Source organism: Ptychodera flava, chromosome 14 (genome assembly GCF_041260155.1).
Source record: "Ptychodera flava strain L36383 chromosome 14, AS_Pfla_20210202, whole genome shotgun sequence".
Taxonomy (NCBI): Eukaryota; Metazoa; Hemichordata; class Enteropneusta; family Ptychoderidae; genus Ptychodera; species Ptychodera flava.
In genome coordinates, this window is record NC_091941.1 from 8,998,190 (window position 1) to 9,019,256 (window position 21,067).

The 21,067-nt window shown below is 41.5% G+C and overlaps 2 protein-coding genes across 8 annotated transcripts in view; both read left to right on the plus strand.

The window, feature by feature from the left end:
• LOC139149227 (bone morphogenetic protein 2-A-like) overlaps positions 1-17,707 on the plus strand; it is a 30,634-nt gene extending 12,927 nt beyond the window's left edge. For 3 of the 7 annotated variants that reach the window (XM_070720833.1, XM_070720830.1, XM_070720827.1), the window contains exons 2-3: positions 15,065-15,423; positions 15,680-17,707. In XM_070720833.1, coding sequence (XP_070576934.1) covers positions 15,072-15,423; positions 15,680-16,545 — 1,218 coding nt within the window. In that variant the 5' untranslated portion in view covers positions 15,065-15,071 and the 3' untranslated portion in view covers positions 16,546-17,707. Of the gene's footprint in view, positions 1-11,461; positions 12,027-12,575; positions 13,779-14,408; positions 14,428-14,548; positions 14,871-15,064; positions 15,424-15,679 lie in introns of those variants that run through there. The other 4 variants (XM_070720828.1, XM_070720829.1, XM_070720832.1 and 1 more) reach the window with 4 other exon arrangements.
• On the plus strand, positions 42-3,964 carry LOC139149229 (univin-like). The gene is made up of 2 exons (XM_070720835.1): positions 42-1,258; positions 2,093-3,964. Exons 1-2 carry the CDS (start codon positions 943-945, stop codon positions 2,950-2,952), a joined length of 1,176 nt encoding a protein of 391 aa, XP_070576936.1. The 5' UTR covers positions 42-942; the 3' UTR covers positions 2,953-3,964.
• Positions 17,708-21,067: the final 3,360 nt, after the last annotated feature.

A 21,067-nucleotide genomic window follows, 5' to 3' on the forward strand; every position in this document is an offset into this window, starting at 1 on the left:
AAAAAAGGATTCCTTATCGGAAAATCCAAAAGCCCTGTCTTTGTTTACTGAAAAGACAGAGCAAACAATGTAGGCGTAGCGTTCTTAGAGAAAAGAGAAGGATCCTAGTGTATGCGTTGTGTTGAAATGGAGGCTTCAGCACTCGTTTTCCGACATGAAGAGAGACGGCTGGGCCCCATAGCATAGCAACGCATTGGCATACCAAAGATGCTCCCGGTGAAACAAAAGAGTTTATGCAAATGCATTTGAAATTCCAGCGACAGTGTCACTGTTAGGACAGTTTAGAAAGCATGTGTGAATCGGTCCGACTGATTACTGCGAATGCGCAAACTCTCACACCAAAAAGTTGATTCCATCCGGTTGCGCTCACTGCCCTTCTGAGCAGGATTCGGGTTTTTTCCGTCGTTTCGATCGATTTACCGTTATCATCGCGCTCGGACGATTATTGCCGCAGGCAGAGACGATTATGGTCTGCTGTTGCAGCGTCAACGGTTCATTTCTTAGGAAAATCGCTGTTGTCTTATCGCTACGAGGAAAAGAGCGTCCATTATGAGACAGTGGGATTGTATTGGTGTCTATCGACTTTTTAAGGCGAAAAACAAACAAAGGGTTGATATTTAGAATTTCATGAGTTTGCTAAACCCAGACTGGGACACTCCGTAAAGCTATAAGCCTATGAACTAGCGAGTCATTGCAGAGCAGACATCACTCTGTCCACGTCTCAAGACAACCGGTTTAACAAAGCTCACGACACCAGTGTGTTTCGTCTCTCCGGCACCGCTCACTTATTGATTCTGACAATTTTTGGACTTGTTGAAAAGAAGAGAACAGCTCCAACGGCCTCGAGCTCCACCTGTGTTGCCAATTATTACGTCATATCCTGTGATCTGTGACCAGGATCAGGGGTTTGAGAAGTGGAGGAACTTTGTAACCGTCTCCGCTATGCCTGTCACAAACAATACATGTAATGCTACCATGATTCGAAAGTTGCTGGCTTGTACGCTTCTGTTGATTTTACTCACGTCGAGTCTGGCATCGCCGGCAAACCTGGTGGACAGCACCAAGTTGGAGAGGCGAATGCTGGCAGCCCTGGGCCTGCGTGAACGGCCACGTCCAAAGTCAAGCGTCCAAGTTCCCCAGTATATGCTGGATCTCTATGAACAAGTTGAAAAGACCAAGCAGCTATCGGATAGTCCAAGATGTCATTTTGTTGATAATAACATACCGGGCAACATCGTTCGCAGCTTTCCAAACCGAGGTCAGTTTGAAATTCTACCCTTTTCGATTTATTCAGTGCACACACACATACATACACAACGTCAAAATGTTCTAGATATATGGTGTAAAGGAATTCTTGAAGGTGTGAATGAGGTACTGATGACTGGCAGGGTCCTCATCATAGTAGGTAAATTTCTTGTAGGTTACGTGTTGTCTTTTCGCCAAGCAGTTCACGACCAGCCAGTCAGCTGAACCAGTTTCCCCGTTTGGGCTACATCAAAACACATGGCCTCCCCACACTGGAACTTTGTGCCATATTATGCATTGCAGACTTTTCGGTATCTTATGAGGGATGCGTAGTTTGTAATTGTAAAACAAACAAAGACGTATACATTGAGAGACTGACTATTTTGACGTATATACATACAGAAACTAGTTAAAATCAACCGACAATCCCAGACGAACTCCATGTCGCGCCAGTCGCCTTAGACCATGCCATTTTGGCTTTTCTGATTGGCTGTGTATTTAACCAATTTGAAATTGAAATTGACCAGCCGGCTTAAGCCGACAGCTTTGGAACTCCAAAATAAAAACTACACAACGATTTTAGAATATCTATTCAGGGACAAGAAATATTTCAAAGTAATTTGTTGGGGATTCACTATTTTTGAAACGAGTTGATCTATTTTGTTGTGTTTATATTTGGAGGCAGGGTACAATTCCGTTTGATATATTGTAGTGCTCCGTCTTAATATAGTCTTGGTCAGATTGGGGGTGTGAAATTATGACGTCACCAGCATAACCTCTGTCACCTAAACCTGACCCTTGTTTACCAGGGTTTCTGAATTTAAGTTGGTGTTATTTTGACTTCTAGGATCTACGCTGAAGCTGTCTGGCAACGCTAGGCGTGAAATTTGCGTCCAGCGTAAACTCTTCTACAACGTCTCTACCATACCACCAGAGGAGAAAGTACATTCTGCCGAAATTCGCCTTGACTTCTCTCGCGGTTTTGAAAGCTGGGCTGTCAAAAACAACGGGATTTCATACGCAGTAAAGCTTTACCAGATCCTTGACCGTGAAAATGTGGGAAACACGTCTTCATACTCAGCCGCCAGCGGCAACTTGAAGTTGTTGGCGTCCAGAGAACTACCGCAGAACAAGAGGAGCTTGAAACCGTACAACCTTGCCTCCGCAGTCCGGGTTTGGCGGCTGAATCCCGCTTTGAATCATGGAATTCTGCTCACTCTCGAAGTCGTAAGAGGCGTTGTGGATAACACGGTGGTCAGGAGACAGGGGGAATGCCCCGATATAGCGACAAGCCAGGCGATTCTCGTGGTGATTTCAGAGGATGATACCCAGTGTGAATATCGTACGAAACGCGATAACTCTGGAAGAAGAAAAAAGGCAGAAACGAGCGAAATCTGCACCCGTCATCCATTCTACGTCAGTTTCAAAGAGGTTGGCTGGCAGGAGTGGATAATCGCGCCGAGCGGTTACGAAGCTTTTTATTGCCATGGTGATTGTCCGTTTCCGCTGAGCGAACGCCTTAATGGCACGAACCACGCAATCATACAAACTTTGGTGAACTCCATCGATCCGAACAAAGTCAAGTCCAAAGCTTGCTGTGCGCCAACAAAGCTGTCAGCTATTTCCATGCTTTACTTCGACAACGATGATAATGTAATACTTCGTCAATACGAAGATATGATTGTCGAAGCTTGTGGCTGTTTATGAATATTGTCTCGTTTGTTTGTTTACCTGTTTCTTGTGCCCGCTCATTCAGAAAGATTCTGTAAAAATATCCAAAGGGGAGGACAGTGTATTTTGCCGCCTCTTAGCACTATGCTTTTTCGGTAGCTGAAACAAATTTTCGATCAGATAAACTTGTAGTTCCGTTATTCCATCATGTCGTTTATCCATCTAAAAATCGAAAATGAGTATCATCTGAGAAAATGCGTCGGTGAACGGAATGTGTATGGATTCAAACAAAATCATAATCCGATTCTTGAGGGATCAGCACAAGCATTTGATTGGTGAGATCTTTGTTCGGAGACGTCAGTCTCTTTATTGAGCAATTATTATGTGTTTGACTTCCAGAGATCAGATAATAGGTGCCAAATACGGACGAGTCAAATACAATCACTAGTTAATAGGCTTTTTTAACAATTACAAACTTGTCATTAGAAGTTTAGGGAGCTAATACTAGAGCCATAAGAAATGTTAGATAATTCGACCCAGAATGCAGCTCAGTTCAACTTAGCTTTATATTCGCTGCTGCACGATTTGTCTTTTGTAAACCCAACAACAACTTAGAAAACTACACCATGAACAAAATGCAGAGTCCATTTCGCGTGTAAATAGCAGAATTCTGTTCAAGGTAAACAAGCTTTCGTTGGAAACTTGTCGTCGTTGGTATTTTGTTTACTTCAAAGAAAAGCAGGATAAATATTGTAAATACCAGTCAAAATATTTTGTTGCTTCTTTTTACTATGGTTTTGAACACTACTTGCAGTTGAAGAGATTGACTGCTTGGCATTTTATCTGCTTTAATCGAGGCCTGCTTTTGCTCACGATGGTTGCTGTTTTACCCGCGGCCCTGCAACAGGCATTGAATATGTAACTTTTTCGTCAGACGGTATTAATTGATCAACAATGAATGGACTGCACGCCGTGGGCTCAGACCTGTCGATCTTTCATGTAAATAAGTGGTTTAGAAAAATAAAGCTCATCTACTTGACGTATTTAATGCTTTGTGTACTTAACTAGTGTCTGTCACCTTGGGTCTGGGAGCAAGAATTAGAAAACAGAAAAACTGACCGGAATTGGTTACACTTGGGTCTTCTTCAAGACAATGGACTAGCCAAGCGAGCTTACCTCGCTATAACTCCATAATAACAGAAACCATTGTCAGAGATTTTCCACACGAATTATTCTGAGTACAGATTGCCTGTCTTGCGCGCAGACTTCTGTCCTCTGTTCTCCGAAGCAGTGTTTGAAGCAAATCTGAATACTGTTTCAAGACTAATCCGATCTGAAAGGCAAGGCCAGTTATTTAAAAGACTGACCGTGTCCAGGCACTTTTCACCTCATACATCTTGAAAAATCTTCAAGTGGAAGCTAATTGGTCAAAGTCAACTTACAAGGGGACAATTTCGTTTTGATCAAAGTAGTGAAATGGATTTGATGGTATAATTACAGGCCAGTAGCCAATGGCACAGTTTGACGCCCTCGGTTCAAAATCGAGTGGACGGTCTTAGCGACCTTTTCAGACCGTGGCAACCCCCATGTGACTGGCAAAATTTTACACTTTGTAACTGAACCTCTAGAGTTTTTTTCTCATCCAAATCAGAAAACACAAAGTTCAAGACACATTTTGTCAATTATAAAAATAAAATAGCATGTCCTTTGCGAGACATGAATCATCCTACCTATCGAATGGTACCCAGAATAAATCAGAATACTCTCTTCTGAATTGTCACTGAAATCCAAAAAGCCAAAACTATGCATATGGTCTTGGTATGTGGTCCGTGTGGAGCTGACAGTTCACACTGCACTTATAAGGAGTTGTGAGGACACAGCCTATTGCTATTAGCCTGTTGCTGATAGTCTTCTTTGAAGATCAAACATGTAATCATAATTTTGATTGTACCAGACAGTAACTGGTTGCGTCCGAGCTAACGTTCAGATTTGACAATCATGGAAATTCGTTCGTTATTGAGCTGAGCTGAAGTTGATTACTTTACGGGGGAACACCTCAACCATGGATCAAACGGTGGTAAATTCGATCGTATATGATGATCACTTATCGATATCAGTTTGTAAAATTTCTCCAGTTATCAGCAAATGTTCGACGAATAAAGAACTTGCTCATGCAGACATTTTAACGCTCCACCCCTTCCGTGAAACGTCACATTAACATTTGAGGCAAATTTTGCATTGACTGTCATTTTTTTCCCCTAATTTCGGTGGTTGAAAGTGCACGCTGACACAAGACGGGCAGCGTTAATGTACAATTTAAAGATTGATGAGAATGTAAATTCGCTTTAAAATTATTGTCAAAGGTGAACACTGGCATTTATTGACGAGACAAGACCACACAATACAAGGAATGCACGCTACCTATTAATTTATATTCAGAGAATGACGCTGGCACTTTTCGTCGTTTCTTGCTCGTTTCTATCTCACATCGTTTGAACCTACAAGGCTTTATCACAGGTTAATTAATACCCAGTAACTTTCACACGTCTTTCAAAAAGGAGGGATTAAATGGGCAATTCTTTTATCAGCTTTATCTAAAGCAAATTATTCCATCTACACCTTAACAGTGAAGATTAAAAGTTGTCATGCTAGATAATGGTACATGTATACCGAGACGGCTCAGATCCGGGAAATGAACGTTTCGCCTAAAACACATAAACAACACTTAAATCGTCGAATGAGGGTGACAAATCGCTCTAACTTGGCTATACCTCAGTATCAGGAAATGCAAGAATAGCTTCAGTTCTGTAATGGCGCCAGGTCGGTACGTTTCCCAAATCATACCATTATACACAATATAATGACGGTTGTACGATCATGTATTTCTCGTACAGAAGGAAACGTTATGTTGTTTTTTGTTATATTATACTAAGATAAAATTGTAGGGAAAACAATTATAGGTATAAAAAGAACTTTCTCATTTAATCATCTTAGCTTGTCGGTACAACGTCGAATTACTTTTAAATTTAATTCTCGCTTCAACCTTGCCCTCGGCTTAGATTCATGCACTTGTGTATCAGTGCAATGTTTTGTGTTATGCGTGTCTGTGTGTTTCTAAACTTTAAACGACAATACCATGCAATAATGCTTTGGAACTCGGTTCGTTGAACGAAGCCATCTTCAACCGGGCGACTCAACTTCCGAATGCAGCTCGAATTGAACAACATCCGACTGATAGTTTTCTGCGAAACAAAGTAATAAATATTTATGTCAAAGAAAATTGCAAAAATAATTTATTGCTAGTTTTCATCTGTCTGCGTTACGGTTGAATGGTTTCATGATTGATAATTCCCTCCATTCCCTACATTAATATTTACCGAGTTTTCTGGAAGCTGTGTCCCCTGACGTATAAAAGATTATTGATCCGGTGGTAGTCAGACTTAACTCCACATTATTCATCTCATTTTAATATGTGTTCAATTTATAAGGGCATTTGTTGTGACCTCTTTTCAGTTGCGAAAAAAAATTAAAACTGCATTTTTATCATAAACGATACTGTAAAGCTTACAGGAGGATCCCCTTCACGTGTGCCTCTCGAACACGCGCCCTCTAAATTAGTCACTGAGGGCACAAAGGCTCTTTATTCAAGCACTAACTCTTCAGTGCAAAACATGTTGGTCCCTACAATCACGGACACTCGATGTATATGTGAACGGCTTGTCTGCCTCTTCTGTCCCTGTCGTTGTTCTGTCCATGACGTTTCAGACAATTTGTCGCTGAAGGTATATCTCTTTGGACTTAAAAGAGAAATTGGACGAAATCAATACCTCTATGGAAGCGGAAGAATTATTGGCCGAAATTGATTCTGCTACGTGACCGTGAATCAACTAGAGGGCTGACATAGTCTGGGACCTATATTTAATAGCGACAAGGGTGTTGCGCTTTATGTTCTGCGAGGAGATGTAGTATGTGCTGTTGCCTGCAATAGATAAGATGACAAAGGTGTCAGACTGCCTGAACTTTTTAAGACTCATGGCACTGTTTTGAAGACAGAAATTGTGCAGGAAATGATATTCTCAAGAATTATAATTTCAAGGAATAATTCGTCGCCAGTTTTTGAAACCAAAATCAGGAAATTCCCGAAACCGAACTTTAAACCGAGAGAAATTGTGAATAACTCCGTAAGGTAATGATCAATGGTTCACATAATATAATTATGTTATTACAAAAATACATCGATTTCCACAGGCTACAAAAACGACTGATCACAACGACCACTTAAAAAGCCTGGATTAAATTCAGGCGGACAGTTCGCTAAATCGTCTCACCGCATTCAGATAACGAAAATTATACTTAAGAAATAGCAATTTCTAAGTATAAAGATAGTTTCAAAGAGCTTAGAGTCAAAATAAACAATACCTAGCGAATTTTCTTTTATATTTTTCGGTTTGTTTGCTCTAGAAAAAAGGTATATTGTTTTCTTCTTCTACTCAAGTAAGTCCAAATACTAGGTATCGAACACAATACATGTTTATATGCACCAATTTTGTTGACACATGGATTCTTGTTCGATATGACATTAGACATACCACACGGTACAGACTTGAAAGAACAAGAAACAACTTAATTCTATAAACAAAACTTAAATAATCAAATAATCATAAAGACACAACAAAGTGTTACAGATAATGGCGTTTTAATCCAATCAGAGAAAGAGACCATTACACCACACCCACTCAAAACCTAGAAATAATTTTAGTACAGAACTGATATATGTCATCAAGTACTTTGCATAAATTCTACGGCCATTATTCAAAATTGAATCCAGATTCATAAAGTAGTCCCGGTAATGGTTGGTTTGTTTTCGCCAATAATGATGCTGAAACGGAAACCCATATATCACGGTGTTAATTATCTGCAATTAACTAATTAAATTACAGAAAACAACTGTAATTTCCCTCGAGCAATAAAACTAATTTGCATCAGTGGATTGGTAGTGATCATGATGCGTAAAAGGAGGGGGCTGATTTGACCAGGTCATGGTTGCTAATTTAATTTCATATGAAAGTCTCACGGACGACATTGCGAGTTGTGTTTTGCTAGATGCGCCCCCCAAAAATCCCTGAATTGGGATTTGTAACTTCCCATCGCTGGCCTCTTCTTAAAACAACTCATAAACATTGCGGTTTTGATCGATCGGATTATCCTGGTCCGACCGTGGAATTCGGATACGGAAATCGGGGGTGTAAATTGATACTGCTTGATGTGGGGTTAAACACAACCTCTAGTCACAGTCAGTATTATTCAAATGCCTCCTTGTGATTAATTTTCAACATCCTGCAGATGAAAGTGCCTCACCATGTGGTCGAGCTCCCTTTCTCTAAATGATATTTTAAAAGTTTGTAATATTTTCTTAGGGGGATCAAAGTACAAGATGTTTAATGATAAACACAAACACACATTAAATGTGATTTATGAAGGACTAGAAGTGTGTTCTCTGTTCCCACGTTGACGTGTCAAAATGATCCTTAACATGACAACACGCACATCCTGACCCTGAAGGTTTCTTCATACAAACTGTTGATGTTAATGAACTGTTGTTCCCATTAGGTAATAATCTTGCCATCATTGTGAAAGTGGCAGGACCATCATATCTGAATCTCAGAATCGGTAATCGTACTTTTCCGATCCTTCATCGTCGTGGAAAAAACCAAAACTTTTCCGGCACGAACGTCATAAAAAAATCTCGCAAGTTCTCATGAAAAGTTTTCATGAGTGTTATCGACGGAGCCGAGCAGTAATGACTGACTATGGTTACCAGGCATTCCGATCCCACCTGGCGTTCTCATACGAGCATTAGTAAACCAGAAGTATTCCATTTACGAAAGCCGACTGTAATTGTCTCTGTCACATCCAATTTAGCAGAGTTGTCACTGCAATAGTCCATGTGTCTTTAACACACAATAAAATTAGTCAGAGTGCCTAGAGAATGCCTCTGGCAACAACATTCCCCCACCGTTCCTCCGAGGCATTGGGTGTCCCCTTATTCAACGCCAAATACCTCCCGGTTAAAAAAAATGGGGGTCCTCCAAGTTTTAATTCCCAGTTTAAAATAAAACCGTCCTCCCGGAGTTTAGGGATTTCTTTTAACCGATTATACAGGAAGTATTTGATGTCAGTGACATTGCCATAAAATAGTACGGCCTGTGGAATATAAGCTTTGAAACTGAATATCCCACACATGCAGAAGAGAAAATTTATTTCCATTAGATAACTATTCATCTCCTCTGTTGTCAACTGTTAAAAATTAAATATCCCGACGTAAGACCCACCTGACTCGCACAGATGCATGCAATTTCAGAGGAAAATTATTACTTTCTTCGCCAGCCATGGAATGATTGGTGGTCTCTTTTACACATTTGGGAGCGCTCGGCGCATAAGTGAGCGCCTTGGAATCAGGACCATCCGACTGTACACGAGTTTAACGAGAAAAACGTGGAAGAGGTTATTAAAGTTTTTGTTAGAGTTGATGCAGAAATACTTGGGGTGTCGGTGTATACGTGTAGATGCCCTCCCCCCACTGTGACGTCACTGGCAAGCCATTTTTCGTTTCCACATCCAGGCTCGGTACATTCTGCAACGTTTGTGCAATGACTGTGATTTAATGTCATTTTAATCTACCCATTTATTGTTTTTTTCAAAAAGCTATACAGAAAAGAAGAGGGGACCATTACCGCGGGCGGAGAGCGCACGCATGCTCAATCAACTGTCAGAGTCGGAGGGAAAGAAAGCAAACCCTCGCATTGTGTGATAGTATTACTTTTCAGTGAGTGTTGTCTGTTGTGTGTAAGCAACGGTAGCGTCACCACCAATCAATGCTTCCTACTTCCCATCATATCGCGCTTTGCCTTATCCAAAGATAAACACTACTTTGATTCTTCTCCGAACTGTTGATGCTAACGCATGCAAATGTAGCAGAATGTCTCCTCACTACCACCATTCTCACTCGACAGCGCAAAGCATTGTGGGAGTGCATATCGCGAGGGCGCACTCCCAGATTAAGTTATTTTCACTCCAATGACTTGGCTGAACAACTTGACCTACTAATAATTCGGTTAGGACTGGAGGTTTGTTTTTGGAAACGAACCTCACGGTGTTTTTCGATTATTCAATGATCATTGATCATTTTGAAATCGTAAAACGAACCTTGATTTCCATGAAGTTTCCCCAGTACATGTGGTTTTCCTTGAGAATAGAACACGTCGCGGCCGTACGTGGTATTCGAGACGTTATCCAGTGTCTCAACCCCCTCTCTGATGTCAATTAGAATAGTCAGCGGCAAAAAATGCGAGACTAGTTGCTCCTTACTTTTAAGTAGGTCCTATCACAACTTGATCTAACAGACTTGATGGCCGAATGTTTTGAGGACATGCGAACGGGGCAATTATAACCGGGCATACCATAATGTTGGTACTGTGGACTAAAAGTGATTTCGAAACAAGTTGCCATTTTGCGTGCAATAGGAAAATTTATCGCCTTTTAGGAAAATCCCGAATTAAAATGGAGTCATTTGGTGGCCATTTTGGAGCGTTTTACTCATGCACTTTTCAAAAAGACTCAAAATTGTACTAGACACTGATTTTATTTCTAACCATTGCCATTTCATCACAGACAAGTGAATACCCCCATTTGCAAAACAATCTATTAGAAGCCACAGCTTAAACTGGAAAGTTTGTTTTCAGGACCCTTTGTTAATGCCAAGAAATCTATGCAGATTTTGTATATGTATGCTACAAAGTGCTTGGGATTTCTAAAGTTTCAAAAGTTGAAGCCATGCATGGTGCTCAAATTGGTTTGACTATTTACTTGAAATGCAGCTTCTATTTGGAAACTAACAGGTGAACCCTGTAACATGCTTTGAAAGACAAAAATTAATTATATATGTAAGCATATTAAAACAGTTTAACTGTATGGCAGATGTAGTGCTTAAAGTTTTTTGAAATTGAAAGCAACGTGAGTTCCGGAAACATTCAATCTTTGGTCTTGGTGTTGGGATCTGTTAATGCACAACAAAAACTTTTGACAAGTCGTGATAAACCTAGCCTATAACTGTACAGAACAACAACGGCATCAAATGCAGACTATGCGGACAAAGTGAGTATTCCAGCAGGTTTTCGGGAGTAAGGAAGAGAAACAGCGACAATAAATAAATAAAACTACTGAAAGTGTCAAACTGCAAAACTCCAAGGTAAATGTAAAACAACAGGAAAAGTACGAGTTAAAATATTAATCATAATAGCGCGTTTATAAGGTCTGGTGAAAAAATGAAACATGTTATGTAACTGGGGCGCCCAAAGAGCGCGCCGATAATGAAAGGTAATGACCAAAATGATATTAGGTGCATTACTTTTTTTACTTTATGGCTTAAATCTTTTTATTTTTCCTTTTATCCTTGAATGGATGGTTTTTGCCAAGGAAACCTCTTGGAATCTTTTTTTTTTCGAAAATCTTCCAGATTCCCCCCCCCCAGGATACCAAATGGTCCACCCCTGACCATTCAGCCAATAGCAATGTGTTCACAACACTTATGATTTAGCGGGTCAGAGAGCAGGGTTCAGTGATCGTGCAGGTTTTTTTGGTACAAATTTGACGCTTGCGCTTGCAGTGCTACGTTCGTATTTTGGGCCACTCTAACTCGGGGATATCAGCGGTCTCGCAGACTGACTGTGTATCGTAGAACGTCCGGTTACTAATGGGAGCTGTTAGAAAATACATTTGCGAACGTTTGATCCACGGCTGTTTGTGATTGGCAACTGGGACGCTCAACACACAAGAATAGAGCTTAACTGCAGTAATGTGACGTGTTTTACCATACTTCATTACAGGGTCCCCTGCCTCAGACATGGATACATATATTACCTAAGCGCTGTAGTCACTCTTGAACTGCGTCGATTTTTGTCGGAATATATCGGAATAACTGACTTCTCTGTATGTGCTTGAAGGAAACCGGTTTGTTTTAAAACCCTATCCATGGACCATTAGACGAATTGTTATCAATTTCTTTTTTGAACATTTATCGCAATAACTGTACCATCATAGCGTTCCGAAAGGTGAGTATATATTTGTGAAGATGACTGGTTTTGTATTAGGTGCGTGTGTTCATCGGCAATGTGTTTTTCCTTTCCATGCCAAAGTTTTTTTGAAGTGGTAAACTTACTCTCTCCGCTGCGAACTCCAAAGTAGGTAGCCCACTCCGTGTAAACTGCCTTGACGCCGGCTTCCAGCAGAATGCGAATGAGGGAACCCTACCCGGGTATTCCGTCTGTCATCGGGAATTTTCAGCGCATCTCGATGGCGACAGTTGTCTGGGGTATCGTACCCAAACGACTCTAGAAGTTCAGCCAGCCTGGTAGACTGAAATAGCTATTCCCTATAGGAGGGCAATTTAAGGCCAACCTTGAGAGCACACTCTACCAAATTTGCCCGCTGTAATTGTGTGTGTAGGTCATAGTTTACGGTATGGTCACCGTGGATCTCGACGTTTGATATTTGCTCCAATTTTCTATGTAAATAAACTGTGCTCTTCTCGAGAAATGTTGCATCCGGGTTAATTGCAATGAAAACTTTACATAATTCCTCGGCAAGAGGCCGCCATATGTTTACAAGGGATATTCTCCGTCCGCACCGCGTCAGGATGTCGGGTTCTTCTTTGCTCGCTTTCACATCTAACAAAACCTACTATGTCGGAATAAGGGCGAATTTCGAAATCTCCTACTGTCGCAGAAATTGGATGTCTTTAGTTCTCCTTTCAAACTTGTCGTGAAATCTCCTACCAATTTTCATCAACACTCCGCTAAATGGTTTTAGTATTGAGATAGAACAACTACAACTGTGTACACGTGCGATATATATACAGCCAGCAGTGACTTCCCGGACTGTTTGAACGTCCACGTTTCAATTTGTAACCCAACCACTGGCAGGCAAGAAACTCGAGAGCCACTGTTTTTCTTTTCTCAAAACTATCGCAGGTTCTGTGTACCCAGAAGCCGTGAAACCTGCTTTCAGTGGTCAAGATTTGTGTAGTATTAATGTACTGAGAACAAAACATACCTACAGCCAGGTTAGTGTATAGGTTGACTATACCAGCCACCACCTTTCTGTATTTTAAAATGCATCTCTGACTATTAGTCAACCGTTTTTTCACCGACCATTTCTTTACAATTCTAAAAAAGCACCAATTTGCAGGAAAATTCCCGAAAATGAATATATATATTTAATCAGTGAATGAAACTCCTTAAATTAGAAACGAATTAAATAAAATAAAACTACAAGTAGTAATACCGTGATGGTCGCGTTAACTTCGAAACTTTCTTAATTATTCGTAATTAACGTCAAATGGGACGATAGAACGAGTTCTCCAGCGGCGTATATTTGCCTAACAGCAGCCCCAAAATAAACACCAGTGCTCTCCGTGTGGGTTTAAACATTGTATACTTGTAATGCGTCTCCTCGCGACCTCAACACTTCACGAGCGACAATTTGCCCGACTTAAATTACTCTCAGTGACTCGCGAACCGGCGTATAACATGGCTTCTCCGGTTTTAATGGTGTCGCCTCTCACGACAGAAGAACCACAGCTTCATACGACGTTTTAGCGGAAGTGAAAAGTGTTCAAATATCTTCCATATGTACGAGTTTAACAGTTTTGGTCTGCTCCAGCTCGAGGAAAGATTTACAGACGTGTGTTGGCAGCGTTTGAAATGTAGCCTGGCTCTCTACGTATCAACTGACACAGTAAAAGCGACCTCGGATAACTTAGAAAGGGCATAGAACAACATGGTCTTTTCAAGTTATTGGTTTTGGTAAGCCTTCCATCCTTGCCTACAATATCTATTAGCGTTATTCACATGACCGAGTATTTCGCAGCTTCCCTAGTCTACACGGTATCGGTCCTCAGCTTCCAATGTGAGACCGTTCGATGCGTTAAGCTGTATTCGACACTGCCTTCTGCAGGGAAAGCAAACTTACCGGGAGATCGTACCTCAAACCCTGTCCCCAGAGCCGTCCTCAAGCATGAGAACGTTTCGTTTGAATTATGGCGAATTCACAGTTTTTGTACGGTTTCCTGTTACTTGAATGCCAGCTACCTTGGTTTCGTCTTTCCGCGTCGAACTCCTCGACAGCCTCTCGAGTGGGAAAAATGTCTGCCCAGAGCGTTGGGTAATACAGAGGAGAAATTTCGAATAATTAAAATTGCACAAATTGCGAACTCCCCTGGACCGTAATATAGTAATCAAAGAGGAAACCCACTGAGATAAAAAACAACGGCTGGTGCAGCAAAATAGAGAAAACCAACACTCTATGTTTGTTCATGTAATTATCTTGAGGTTAGTGTAAATTAATTAATCTAGTTACGGTGATTAGCTGACAGAAATCTCAAGGAGATCGATCGAGTCCTTTCTTGCGAGCGAGGAGCAACGTTGGAAATGTAACAAGGGAGCCTTTGTCGAGGTGATGCATTACATTGTTTCAAAGGCTCGAATCGAGACTAATTTCTCGCTCGGAAACTTGTAAAAGTCGACGGGCGAAACACATGAATGTTACATATTGGAAAGATTACTTTTACTAGAAAATGGGTCGAAGAATTTCAAAGACAAAATTGAAGTGTACAAGGAAGTCGAAAATTACGTCCTTTCGTCTACCAGAAAAAAAACCAAGCGAGTTTAAAGCAACGCTTTGTATCAGTACTATGCGTTTGCAGTCACGCGTAGTGTGACCATGACTCGAACAGCACTTAACGCCCGGCATCTGGTGTAACCCACTGGACACTCTCCCTGTCTCGTTCCGCTCCGCCCAGCCCAGACGCAGCCTTCTTTCTCAATATTTCACTGCATGTGCTCTGCACGACGGGCAAGAAAAGTTTGGTGGGACGACGAATCGGACATGCCAAGTTGGTAATAAGTAATTCATGAGTTGAACGTTCACTTAATGCTAATGTATGTGCAATTCATTAGAAGTGTCACAACAGGGCCGATTATCAGATATTTAAAACGTAAACAAGCTACCCCACGTAATTAAAATATAGAAGAGCTCGAGCCCGTCATGCCAAGTGGTGCTCACATACATTGGTATTCTCGTGTTTTTTCAGAGACATAATGGTTCACGGTAGGCTAGCCCTGGTACTTCTCTTACTCCAGTATGTATTGGCCGAAAGTACAGCTACTCGAATGTCCGGAGATGGGGAAGACAGCAAGCTAACCGTGGGGACAGCTTCCAATGGCGGTAAAGGCAGCAAGCAAGAGGTCATTCAAGCGTTTGAGTCCAGCCTCCTCAGTATGTTTGGTTTGAAGTCGCGACCGCGGCCACGCAAGAATCCCGTTATACCGCAGTACATGCTGGATTTATACCTTGAGCAGGTGAAAAACCCGGACGATATCCAAGTGAATTTCAATATCAGAGACAAGTCAGTGAGCTCGGCCAACACAGCACGGAGCTTTTTCCATCGTGGTGAGTGTCAAACTCTGTCCTCCCCTACTGCTCTATAGTGTGAACATGAAAAGAAGATTTTCAATTGTCATTTCAAGCGACTCATAATACATTTCCACTGCATCTTGTCACCACGTTAAAAGTCACCATTATCGCCTTCTTGGCGTTGCCACCACCGTCATAAAAGACCCCATTTGTCCCGTGATGCGAGCTAATGTTCATATTGTTCTAAAGTTTTAAGGTGTTTTTCTCATATTTTTTTCACTCCTTTTTTTAGAAACCGAAGAAGATTACGAAGAGTCCAGGGTGGGGAGTTCGAGGCATTACAGATTTCAAATCGACACGATACCGGATAATGAGGTGGTCACTGGCGCCGAACTACGTCTTTACTGTCAAGGAATTAACATCAGCTCGCCAATGACAAATACTGATGATCGACCATCTGAATACCAGTTTTTACACAGAATTAATGTCCACGAAATCTTGGAGCCAGCCGACGAGGGAGGCGAATCTATCAAGCGGTTAATTGATAGTAAAGTCGTTGATATTCGGAACAGTTCGTGGGAATCTTTCGACATTCGACCGGCAGTGGCCAAATGGAAAGCCTCCCCAGAAGAAAACCATGGTGTCGAAGTGGAACTTACTGAAGTTCAAAATTCACAGATTTCACCGCACAAGGACCATGTACGATTGAGGAGGTCGTCTGATCTGGCAGCGAGCGAGTGGCAAAGACAGCGCCCACTTTTGATAACATACACAGACGACGGCAAGAGGCCGACCAGGTCCAAGAGAAATTCGGAGAGGAAAAAAGGTGGTCGAAAATTGAAGCCAAACTGTAGAAGACGTTCACTGTACGTGGATTTCAGTGACGTAGGTTGGAATGACTGGATAGTTGCACCACCTGGCTACAATGCCTTCTATTGCGACGGTGAGTGCCCGTTTCCATTGGCAGATCATCTCAACTCAACTAACCATGCCATAGTACAGACTTTAGTCCATTCCGTCAAAGCGTCTGCAGTTCCTCAAGCCTGCTGTGTTCCCACAGAACTCAGTCCCATTAGCATGCTTTATTTGGACGAATACGACAAAGTTATATTGAAAAACTACCAAGAAATGGTAGTGGAGGGCTGCGGTTGTCGTTGAGGACAAAAACACAGTACGAAATGTGCCTTCACCGTACCAGATTTGTGGAATTCGTTGACCGCAGTCTCCAGTGCGCCGAACAACAATTGAAGCTATGCAAGCACGGCGTCAGGCAACCATCGCTTAGGACAACTCACAGGGACACATAGAAAATGAGCTATTCTTGTGCCTAAACCGCAAAGATGCCTTAATTTTAGTGCCTTTACAAGATTGATGGTCCGAGCGGCCATTCAACCGACTCCGCGAAAATGAAAAGAAAGCGAGAAAACTCCCCGTGTGCGGACCGAGATCGAAGACTTTGAACTGAGAATAGATGTATATGTTGTAACCAAGTCGTTGTTCATTATGACTTGCTGTTTTTGATACCATAGATGACTTTAACCATGTATATTTATTTAATGGACGTTTTGTCGTTGTTGTGACACTGTGGAAATGATTTTTTACATGAAAAGACCATCGCCACACAATTGCAAACCGGGACACCAAGAATCTCCACGATCGAACAAGTTAAACTTTGCACAACCAATGCTCAGACATTCAGAATGTATATGCATCAAAAGTGGGCTCAAATACGTTTTATTGCTGTATTGTTTTTTTGTTTTTAGAATTCGTATCTTAAGCCGCTATCGAACACACAGACTAGCATAAATATCTGTAAGTTTCTCAACAGTTTGGATTTTGTTTTAATCGTTTGTCAATTTGCACAAAAACTATGATCTGATGGGATTCCAGAAGAAAAAGCGAGGGGAAACAAAAACCAAAAATGTAGCAGTATATATAAGGTTTAAAACATTTCTGTTTTGCAAGCTTTTAATGTCAAATTCCAAATATTATGGCCGAGAAAAGAACAGTGATAGTGTTCACTGTGATTTTGCCTGTAAAAATATATATATAATCAAGAAAGAAGGGCCTATCGCTTGTTTTTTGTAAAAGTTTTAATTTGATTTACTTTGTGAAGACAATTATATCGTATTCTTTATTTGGCTAAAACGTTCGGCGTGGTTGATGTAGCATTTATTTGGTTATATCTGATGTTGCTCTTTAAAAAAGGGAAAACCATTTTTAAAAGGACGAGACAATAATCTCGAATGAGCTCCCACTGGTAGGTAAAACGAGGCATTTGTTCTACAGCTACAGTAAAGTTCCGATCTCTTCACATTCATGTTGGATTCACGTGTGTTTGGTATGTCCACAGGTTTTTTTATGGGCCCATTTGATTTAGTTGGAGATGCGTCGAATCAAAGCACGTTGAAAATAACACCACATGTGTGTGGACTTTCCGACTCCCTCAATGCATCTTGGTTCTGTCTGCGAAAGATTTAATTTTTTTTCTTTTCTCCTCCACATCAACTGAAGAGCATCTAAAAGTCCGCGACGATAGTGTTACTCCGTTTTGTCTGAGAAAATGATGTAGTATTAACGGTGATGATGTAGATTATGTTCTGCGGGGATGTAGCCGATGGCTGGGTTTGTTTAGATTGCAGCTGTCTGGAAAGAGACTGACGAATCCCCATAAGCACACTGATGAACTCGAGAAGTTAAAAAAAAAAATTAGACTTTTGAAGAAAAACGAAAAAGAAACTTGGAAAATTGAAATATTGACGACTCATAATGCAAACAGAGTGGAGGTATCAGGCCTCAGTCGCGTTTGCAGCGCAAAGCAATAACGAGGCATTAAAAGCAAAGGTTATCGTAGATCGCCCGAGACAAATATTTAATGTTCATAGCTATCAAAACAGATGGAAGTCAGTGTTTCAACTGTTTTCCTCTAAACTTCTTACCTCTGCACCTTATAAAACACATCACACAGTAGTGCCTAGCCAAGGGACATTTAGTAATATGTAAGTAGGAACCACGGTACAGCATGTCTCCGGTTTAGCGTATGGTCACTCCCTTGACCTCGTGCATAGTTGTAATATGGTTTATTTAAGCTTGCTGTGCGGCCTGTTTATAGCAGTTACGACAGTTTATCGGTTTCCTCGCCGCTGGCTATTCGACTGGGCGTCAAAGCCCACAAACATCTCCCAGCAAAATGTTCAACGAAGGAGACGAATGGACGAATTTTCTTGGGCGAACGTCCTGTACCCCTTTCAGTATGCAGCTCTGCTGTATGGTCATTTAATTGTCTAATTTGCCCCTGTCTGGACGGTGTAGACAACGTTGACGAGCAGACAGCAGTGCTGGCAAACGACAGGATGGATCCACACTTCTCTCCGTCTACGATGTAGAGCTCGCTGATTTGAAAAACTAACATTGGTTGCATATTGTGGGCTAACACAAAACCCACAATGATGGGGGTGGGGAGTCTTTTTCCACATTTCTTTCAGCTTCTTTTAGGTAAATATAAAGTCTTTGTCCGGGGCACAGTGGATCGGGCCTAGACACAAAATCCTAAATAGGCATAAAAGTTTTCAGTACTTCTCAATCGAGCCAGCAGAAGCGGCGTTATCAATACGCTAATCATTGAAATGCATTCAGACAAAAAAACACAATTCTATTCAGAAGACGCTGAAAATTGGTCTCCTCGGGTAATTACCGTGCTGACGAAAGTTGCGAAATTGGAGGGTAATTACTCGGCCCATTCTCGGTATATTTATGAAAGCCGGAAAACACTGGCACTCGATTGTCTTCACGCCGGGTAGATTGTCGGACTAATACACTTGGGCTAAGTTGGCCAACACCACTCATCCCGAGCTCAAAGAAATACTTTGTTTTGTGTAATAAATGGCGAGGGAATGCATGAAAGGCAACGGCACATCTTCTCTTCTATAGGATTTAATTGAGCTGAGTGCTTGAGAAGAGCTGTACACGCCACTTGAGTAGACATTGTAAAGGAACCTCCCGTGTATTGGATCGTCTTCAGATAAACCACATTCATTGAAACAGGTGAACACTTCAGAAAAAAACTAAACCAATACTCACAGCACGATCTAACAACCACAACGTTTTTATTCGTCAGATACAGCCAACCTTTTTCTTGTACCCTAGGCTGCGAAGATATTATATGTTGAGGTGTATTTTGTGGTAAGTCCCTTGAATGTTAAAACGTTACTTTTCTATGCATGTGTGTGGTCTGAACACTAAGAGAATTTTGAGGTAGCGTCACAAAGTCAGTATTGGTAGATAGTGGGAGAAATTGGCTAAGAGGGAGTGGCCTGACATGGAACAGATGACCATTAAAGAGACATAAGTCACCCCCAGTACGCTTGTCAACTTTTACAAATATTCTGATATATAGGGGACAATTTGGACACTACGATTCTGAAGGAAAAGGGAGGTTTCATAGCCAACAAGAATTCTTGCAATTTAATTTCTTTTGCCACCATCGTCTGGGTAATATGATAACACATGATCATGAGTTTATTCCCATCGGGAGAGGTGTCACGATCGTTTGGCAAAGTTAGTGGTGATTTCGCCATCTGTGGCACTCGGGCTTGTTTTGCTGGACGTCCCCACCAGTTATTGTCTAGTGGTATCATCGCCGAACGCCTCCCGTAACCTACACCACATTCAGGTGTTTATCAGAGCTAGGGGTTATGTAAACTGGTCACGGAAAATGAAAATGGTGATATTTGGCCCTTGTAGCTAGCATAACATTTACACGGCTTAATTGCATCAGCCGTACGTGATAATATCAAGGGATGCGTGCAGTGGTAGTAACAGCCGCAACCAGACGGGGTCTCATGATCTCTCCGTGACCAAACACATTCTATGGCAATAATCCTGCACTATTCATCAGCTATGGACGTTCTGAGGGGCACAGGCTTTTCCGTCAGCGCCACCCGTGCAGTCTGTTTCCGCTACCACTTTTAAGGGTGATCTCTCAGGCATAACCGATTTACGGGCTTCTTAAACAAATAACGAAATTGCGCATTTTGTGATGGAAAAAGCCGCATTATGCGTTTGCCCGATACCACCCTCCCCCTTCCCAATGTTTTTCCTCGCCATACACTAACATTATTCAAACGGCAACATAAGTTCCATTGATCCACACAGAATGAAAGCGTTGACGGTAATTCCCTTATACTAATGTTTACTCTGAGTTACACATGGGAGTTTTTCCCCCTCCCTGTTACCACAGTGAGAGACAAGACCAGCCACTCATTGGAGGACACGCATGGCCAACCTTAAACAAACTCGGCAATTAAGTCCTACTTTCCCGAATCAACAAAAAAATCAGCCTTCCACATGCCGAGGCCGTAAAGCGGCTTAAATAGCAAGTCATAAAAAAGGAGAGAGAGAGAGAAAAAGACTTGTCTAATTCTTCAAATAGACGTTCCTAGGGCGCTTTGTCGACTAAATCCTCTTGAAAATCGCCAATGTGATCTGAAGGGTCCTCAGAGAGTTTTCCAAGCCACATTCGAGAAGTTTATAAATCTGAAACGAGCAGTATGTCTGGTGATTCAATACGGCATATTTTAAACAAAGTCTAATGCCGTCGGTCTGAAGAATCGCGAGAACGGCCGCCTCATGTATAAATCTTATTTTAGCTAACGAACTGTTTTGTATTTGTGAGCACACT